This window comes from Tupaia chinensis, unplaced genomic scaffold (assembly GCF_000334495.1).
Source record: "Tupaia chinensis unplaced genomic scaffold, TupChi_1.0 Scaffold149501_1, whole genome shotgun sequence".
Lineage (NCBI taxonomy): Eukaryota > Metazoa > Chordata > Mammalia > Scandentia > Tupaiidae > Tupaia > Tupaia belangeri.
The window spans coordinates 4,240,756-4,248,639 of NW_006209345.1; the positions used below are offsets into that span (position 1 = coordinate 4,240,756).

General features: G+C 55.6%; 2 protein-coding genes across 2 annotated transcripts in view; one reads left to right on the forward strand and one right to left on the reverse strand.

Annotated features, from left to right (window-relative positions):
- The first annotated feature begins 2,157 nt into the window (after positions 1-2,157).
- On the forward strand, positions 2,158-6,109 carry YIF1A (Yip1 interacting factor homolog A, membrane trafficking protein). The gene is made up of 8 exons (XM_006171340.3): positions 2,158-2,369; positions 3,043-3,254; positions 3,418-3,522; positions 3,644-3,722; positions 4,932-4,989; positions 5,172-5,327; positions 5,718-5,811; positions 5,909-6,109. The coding sequence occupies exons 1-8, from the start codon at positions 2,339-2,341 to the stop codon at positions 6,053-6,055; spliced, it is 882 nt and encodes a 293-aa protein (XP_006171402.1). The 5' UTR covers positions 2,158-2,338; the 3' UTR covers positions 6,056-6,109.
- A 393-nt stretch (positions 6,110-6,502) lies between these two features.
- CNIH2 (cornichon family AMPA receptor auxiliary protein 2) overlaps positions 6,503-7,884 on the reverse strand; it is a 3,200-nt gene continuing 1,818 nt past the window's right edge. Inside the window, exons 3-5 of the mRNA XM_014585333.2 lie at positions 7,552-7,664; positions 7,324-7,467; positions 6,503-7,141 (exon numbers count right to left, since the gene is read on the reverse strand). Of these exons, the coding sequence (XP_014440819.1) occupies positions 7,114-7,141; positions 7,324-7,467; positions 7,552-7,664 (285 nt within the window). The 3' untranslated portion in view covers positions 6,503-7,113. The remainder of the gene's footprint in view (positions 7,142-7,323; positions 7,468-7,551; positions 7,665-7,884) is intronic.

The following is a 7,884-nucleotide window of genomic DNA, read 5'->3' on the forward strand; positions in this document are numbered from 1 at the left end:
CCCTCCGTTGACCCCGCCCCCGCGGCACCCGCGGCGCCGCTGGCAGCGCCTGGCACCGGGGGCGTCCCCACCCCAGTCCCCCCCGTCCGCCCGAAGAAGCCCTGACTGGGCGGCAGGACGATTGAGTTCTCCAGCCGCTCGGGCTTGCGACCTTGAAAGAGTCCTTGCTTTCTGGCGCCTGAGTTTTCCAGGCTGTAAAATGAGGAAGCTGGATCTTGAAGGTGGGTGGGAGCCTTTGAGGTTCTATCTCTCAGGGTGGAGAGATGGAAGCTAAGCACATCCAGACACCGGGGACCCTAGAATTCATGACTTGGGCCAGCACTCTCTGCCCCCACTCCATTTTCCCATCTGAGAACCAGGGAGGGAAAAGTATTAAATTCACAAGCATTTATCATGTCATGCAGGGGAGAGGGCTCTGTCCCACATGGCATAACCCCCTCCCAGGTGACCCCATGCTGCTTGCTCCCTGACCCTCAGTGGCCTCTGGTCCTCACACTTGTGTCTCAGTCTGCCCCCCATCCCACAGACTAGACAGTGAGTGGTGCAGAGGGAGCTGCAAAGTTGGGTGGGTTATTTTGCTTCTGATGTGTGTATGTATGTGTTCGTGTCTGTGTATTTGGACAAAGAGCAACTTAAAGACCACTTAGTTAAATACTCCCTACCCATTTAAAGATGAGGTGAGATGTAGGAGAAAAGGATTGGTCAAAGGTTTCATTCATGTACTTATTTACTTATCGTGCAGGGATACTTATTGGGTGTTTTTCTATATGTAAAGACTGTGCCTGGCACTGAGAAAACAGGGTAGGAGAAAGACATAGTCCCTGTCCTTATGGAATTTATATGTTGGTCCCTTGGGTATACCCAGAGGGACACCTAGAACCAGGCTTCTGGCCTCCACCCCAGGCCAGGTCATGCCAGTGTTCCCTTTGTCCCTCTGAGAATCTGAGAGGTGCTAACTGAATTCACTCTAAAGGATAACTGGGCTTTGGACTAGTGGATATGAGGGGGGAAGGGCATCCCAAGTGGAAGGGACTTCTGGCCCACGGCACTGCAATCAGACCACTGAGTTTGGGAAGCAAGAAGGTCACCTGGTGCGACTAGACGCTATGTAGCTAAGTAAAGACAGGTTATAGAGGACCGATCGGTGCTCTCTAGAAAGTGGCGGGTGAAGGTTTGTGAGTGAGACCCGGAAGACTGTCTCCAGGGAAGGTGGGAGTGGTCAGAATCTGGGTGGAGAGAAAGGAGTCCCCTGGAGTACGAGTAAGGCTTGGGAATCTCACATCAAGAAAATAACAGGACTGACGATATGACTCAGGAGTTTCCACCGCAGCTTTAGGAGACGGATCAGCTCACCTTCACCCCCAAATGGGCTGGACCTTGGGAAAGTCGGTGGGACAGTTCTGCCGCAGGATCCTGCCGCAGCTATGCCACTCAATCTCTGGGACTTCGAGTCTTCTGGGCCTTTTTCAGTGTGTGTGTGTGTGTGTGTGTGTGTGTGTGTGTGTGTGTGTGTTCGCGCGATGGAGCATGTGGATAGAATTCCCAGGCCATCAGCAGCAGGCCCCCGCGATGGTTTGCAGGATGGCGGCGGAGAGGGCAGGGCATTTTCAGCACTGGACAAGAGGACAGCACCCGTGAGGAAAGGAGGAGAGGGAGGAGTCAGAATTCTGGGGCTCTCTGAGTGCGCTGTCACTGCCTGGCCCGGCCTCCCACCACCTCCTGGCTGCCAGGACTCGATCCTACGATTGGGTAGTGTGAGGTACACAGGGAGGAAAGCGAGCATAGAGAGGGAGGGGTGTGGCTTGGTTAAAGCCAGACCGCCCTATTTCCTTCTAGAGTACGTCCCATCACAGTAGTGAAGCCTAGTTCCCTGACGCCAACCACGGGTTCCCTCCTGCCGGGTCTCGGTGTAGTCGTGGCAGGTCGAGAATCAGGTTCCCCACTGAGCAGGCGCGGAAATAATTCTTAACACCCTACTACTTTAATCCATCTATTGGCTGCTTCCATTGCGGACTAGCAAACCCGCTGTCCAATCCAAGAGAGCCTCAGATCGCTCCGCCTACCCCTCGTCCGGAAGTCGGGGGGCCGAATCCGCTTTGGTGAGGGTGTACCAGTAGCCAATTGGGAGAGGGGTGAGGCGAACCGGAGCCACTGGAGAGCCAATGGTAGACGGTGGGGTATGACGCAGTGGATATGGCGGCCGCAATCGACCAGCCCGGGGACGTGTCGAGCTGCGGGGTAACTTCGGTCTGTGCCCTGGGAGTAGAGCGGCTGTCTCATTAGTATTTGTATCTGCGAGTCGGCGCAGCGGGCCCTCAGGAGAGTGAGCGTCGCGGCCATGGCTTATCACTCGGGCTACGGAGCCCACGGTGCGTGGGGTGCGGGACGGGCGGGGCGCGGCCTGGCCGGTCGGAGGAGAGTCGGTGGCGCGGCCAGCCAGCCCAGAGAGACACAGCTGCGGTGACTGTTGCCCAGGGCGGCGGGTGTCCTCTGGGTTCCTGCACCGCCAGACTGCTACGTGTCCCGGACTTCGCCCTCTCGACCCAATCCTGAGATCCGGTGGTAATAGCATAGCCACGATCCCCATGCCCGACCCAAGCTCGAATGGAGTCCACTTCCAGAATTTCCTTTCCGTACCTTAATACCGGCAGGTCTCTGACCGCTGCCCAAGACTTCCAGGTAGTCAGTTGTCTCCTTTCTTATACTCGTTCATGCAGAGGTGCCTTTTCAATAGCCTTCTCTACCTAGCAAACTTACTTTCCACAGCTTAGTTCAGAGATCACTTTGAGAGCTCAGGTCCCAGAAACCCCAGATGGACAACCACTTCCAGGCGCTCCCTCAATCCTTCATTTGCCTACATTTGGCAGAGGATCCTTCATCGATTTTATTTTTTGTATTAGCTACTTTTCAGCCTGAATTTCCCCCACGGATTGCTTGGTACTCCCAGGACCTATACAGGGCTGCCCAGCCAAGGGAAGGGGCACTGGTTTGGACTTAATGTGTGGTATTCCTGTTACCTACTCTGGTACTCCAAATCCACAGGCTCCAAGTACAGGGCCCGGACAGCTCCGGATCCCCCTCCTCTCTTCGATGACACAAGCGGTGGTTATTCCAGCCAACCAGGAGGATACCCAGTCCCAGGAGCCGACGTAGCCTTCAATGTCAACCACTTGCTTGAGGACCCAATAGCCAATGTGGCTATGGCCTATGGCAGCTCCATCGCATCCCATGGGAAGGATATGGTGCACAAGGAGGTGTGACCTTCTCCCAGGGCAAGGGTGGCAGGATTTCTGGATTGGGCTGGGGCACCAAGGAATCCCACCTGATCCTCACAGAAGTCCTCAGGGAAGGAGCATACAGAGGAGCACCCTGTGGTTTAGGTGCAGCTTGCCCATAGCCTCCTCTTTCCTCTCTCAGCTGCACCGTTTTGTGTCTGTGAACAAACTCAAGTATTTTTTTGCTGTGGACACAGCCTATGTAGCCAAGAAGCTAGGGCTGCTGGTCTTCCCCTATACACACCAGGTGAGCTTTCTATCAGGTGAACTGGCGGGCCTCCTTCATCCCATCCAACTTTGGCCCCTAGACCTCAGCTCTTTTCTTCTCTTTTCTTGTCTCCTGACCTGGCTGCTGCTGCCACTGCCAGAACTGGGAAGTACAGTACAGTCGCGATGTGCCTCTGCCCCCACGGCAAGACCTCAACGCCCCTGACCTCTATATCCCCAGTGAGTCTCTCAATGGGCTGGGGAATGTGAAAGGGCTTATGCCTTGAGGTGTGAATGGGGAGAGAGGCTTAACTCCTAATTCACTATCTGCTCTTGGTATTTTTTGTGTAGCACTTGGCACGTAGGAAGCATACAGTAAATATAAGGTATTACAGTTTGTCCTTTAAGACCTGCTCCAGAATCCCCTCCTCCAGGAAGCTGCCTATGACCCCCTTGAGCAAGTGATCACTCCCTTCTGGGTTCCGATAACTGCTTGTTCACATGGCATTCGTCAGGCCACCCATACTGTGTTGTGGTTGACCAGCTCTTCTCTGTCCTGTTAGTTACACAGGGCTCGAACCTTAGTGGACACACTTGGGGCAAGTGAGGTGAGTGTGCCAGGGATTCCTCCCTCAGAGGGGCTTCCAGTGAGGAGGGCAGCCAGCCCAAATGCCCTAGACAGGGCAAAGGTTTTCCAGCCTTCATCCCATGTGCATCTCATAGCCACCGTGTAAGGCTGGAGCTACCATCTTTTACATATTGAAGCCAAGGCTCAGAGGGATGTGGTTATCATTTAGCCCATGAAGTTTATAGGTAGAACTGTTTTCCCAATTCCAGACACTGCCCTCTGGTGGTCACATCAATTCTAGTGCTTCAAGTAGGGGGGTGGCAGTGGATAGGACTTAAAAAAGTTAAAACTGCTGCTGAAGCTGCTCTCACTGGCTCTGAGTTTTGTGCAAACAGTTCAGAATTAAACTTGGGAATTCTCTGGTCAGGGTGGCTATAGCCATAGCCAGTGCCAGTGACCAGACTGAGACTTCCTGGCTCAAGTAAGGTCATTTCCATGGCCCTGGATGTTAGGGACAGTCTGGGATATCCACAAAAACCTACATTATACAGTTTTCCCATAAATCAGTTTGGTCTCATCTTGTAAGCACAATGGCCTTGGCCAATGATGCGATTTCTGAGACAAAGAAGGAAACACTGATGAGCTTTCTAGCACAGGGGCAAGGAGGGGACTGGCTTGTGGTCCTGAGAGAGCAGTCAGGTGGCATTTACACAGGGAGAAAGGCAGCCCAGGCAGGGTGTTAGAGATCTGCACGTGGGAGTCAGGCTGTGTCGCGGCACACAGGGAAGTGCAGGGGGGTGGGAGTATCAGTGGCTTGGAATGCCTGGTGGGGGACACTGGTTGAAGAATTCAGGCTGATGGCATCTCTTGGATCTTGGCAGCAATGGCCTTCATCACTTATGTACTGCTGGCAGGGATGGCACTGGGCATTCAGAAAAGGTCGGTGCCAATCCTCTCCCCTCCCCTCCATCTCACCTCTCCTCCCTCCTGGCTTTTCTCCCCATTTCCCTAGATCTGTGCCAGTTTCCCAGCCCACTGCTCCCCCTACCCCCTGCCTGTCTCACCTCATCTCTGTCACAGGATGGCTGGTCTTGAACTGCCCCCCGCCCCCGTGGCTACAGGTTCTCCCCAGAGGTGCTGGGTCTGTGTGCCAGTACAGCGCTGATATGGGTGGTGATGGAAGTGCTGGCCTTGCTCCTGGGCCTCTACCTGGCCACTGTTCGCAGCGACCTGAGCACCTTCCACCTGCTGGCCTACTGTGGCTACAAATATGTGGGGTGAGCACTCAAAGGTTGAGTAGGTGACCTGGGTGGGGGGCCTGCATAGCTATAGCCTCACACTGTGACCCTGGCTATGCCTCTGCCCTCCTTTTGGTCTCTGGCTCTACTCTGTTGGAGGGACTAGCTGTTTCTGACAGTTTCTTCAGGAATTGAGGGATAGTCAGAAGGTTGGAGATGTGATAGTCACCCTGAGAGCATAGGGGAGAGAAGGGGGCTCAGATTCAGGTCCTAAGGCTGACTCCTGGGCTGAGTTCATTTTAGGACTGGGCCCCTTGGTTGGTGGGCTCTAGGCTTTGCTCTGGGTCCTGGGGGGCAGGTCGACTCTCAGGCCTAGACCTTTAGGAGAGTCAGCAGCCTCCTCCCTTCCAAATCCCCCTCTCCTCACAGAATGATCCTCAGCGTGCTCACAGGGCTTCTGTTTGGCAGTGATGGCTACTACGTGGCACTGGCCTGGACCTCCTCTGCACTCATGTACTTCACTGTGAGTCTGGGGCTGCCCTCCTACCCTTTCCCCCCGGGGTCAGAGTCGAGAACAAGGCTCCCTGTCCTGGTCCAGTTCCAGCTCCTGTTTGTTCCAGGTGCGCTCTTTGCGGACAGCAGCCCTGGGTCCTGACAGCGTTGGGGGCCCAGTGCCCCAGCAACGTCTCCAGCTCTACCTGACTCTGGGAGCTGCAGCTTTCCAGCCCCTCATCATATACTGGCTGACCTTCCACCTGGTCCGGTGACCCTGGCCCCAAATGGCAGTGATTTTCCATACATTGAAGATTTGATCTCCTTGACTTTGTTTGGACCTTGTTCCTGGGGCCTGAAGGGAGTTGCAGACACCTCTGGATCTCTGCCTTGCCCAGGGAACTAAGCTTGGTGCTGTCTAGAAGGGTGGGCTCAGGAAGGGCTTTCTGGAGCTGGTGACCTTGGTAGTGCTTTGAAAGGCTGATGGAAGGTTTTCAGCAGGCACAGCCAGAAGAGGACTGGGTGGAAGCACAGCTGTCAGAAAGACCTAGAAGCCTCTGATCCATCAGGTGGGGGTGGGGGTGTACCCAAAATGGTCTGTGGGCTAATGGAGAGAGACTAGCTATGCTGGGAATTGGGGATTTTACTCAGAGTTGCCCCCTATAGAATCCCCTTACCCCATTTCCTCTTCAGCCTTTTCAGGAGCAGAACTGGGGCCCACATGTTTGCAGTAGTTTATTCATATTTTGTCACAAATGGCCGGGGAGGGGGTGCCGGACTCCTCCAGGCAACATAGAAAATAGGTCCAAGAGACAGGGTGGGCTGGGGTTGGGGCAAGTGGAGACACAGGGATGGAGAGAGAGCCTGTTGGGGGGAGGGCAGACTAGGAGTGGGGCTGACCCCCTGCTGAGCCTGCTCATTCCTGGGTGTGGGTACCCCCCCACCTGCAGGGGGAGCCTCAAGGTGGGAATGGAGGGGGGTGGCCTAGAACTTCCAGGGTAAAACTCTGCCCCATGGCAGGGCCCAAGTTTCCCCTGAAATGGACAAGGCTGGAGGTCCTGCCCCTTCCAGGACTGCCATGCTCACAGGCTGGCAGAGAAGTTCCTGCCCCTATTTAGATCTCTGCCCCACCCTGGTCCAAGGGGAGGGCTCTGAAGGCGGGGGAGTCCCCGCAGCAGCAGCAGTTTCGGGGGGGGGCAGGTTGTTGTGGAGAGGCCGGGGGCACCAGTGCCCCCTCCCTCCCCAGGGCTGAGGCCTCTTCGGCCGAGGAGCAGGGCTGGGGGTGCACAGGCGTCCGGTCCGTTCTGGGCTCACTCCCTGGCCGGCTTCCCCCTTAGAAACTCACCAATGTATAAACCATACTGTAGGAAGATGAGGCAGTGAGCCAAGTCCTGACAAGCCTGCCACCCGGCCACCCACCTGGTCATACCCTCCTAGGTTGCCCTTGGTCCTCTAGGGCAAAGGGCAAGAACATGGGATGGGAAGGGAGCCGATACTGGAAACACTCCTTCCCTGAGTTCTGACTGCTATGGCAGGGCCTCACCTGTACAGGTAATAGAAGAAGGAGAGCAGGTAGAAGGCGAGTTTGCACCAGGACTCCTTCTGGCAGTAGTTGAGGATGTCAGCATTCATGATGGAGACCGCATCATACATGACCTCAGAGCCATCTGCAGGCCGGTGGAAGTACCTGGGCCGGAAGGGACCTCAGTGCCCACCATTGAGGTTCCCATCCCCATCCTGCCCACCTCCCTAAGGCAGCTGCAGCCCTCACCTCCAGAGGTGGTAGAAGAGGAGGGGGATGTTGAGGCCCAGGGTTACCCACTCTGCTGCACATAGAAACATCAGACAGAAGAGGCCGTGGATAGAGTATTCTGGAACCACCAGCTGGGGGAGTGAGAGTTAGAGGTAAGTGGCCTGGTGCCAGGACAGACCCAGTTTCAAGGGCACAGAGTGGAGCTGGGGTTTGGGAAGTGCCCACCCACCATGACCTCTGAGGACTAAAAGGCCTCTGGCTTCCCACTCCCTCCCACGTGGCAGAATGGCTCACACAGGCCCAAAAGAGGAAAGCTTGGCTCTGGGCTGCAGAGAGTGGCAGGGGCGGGGG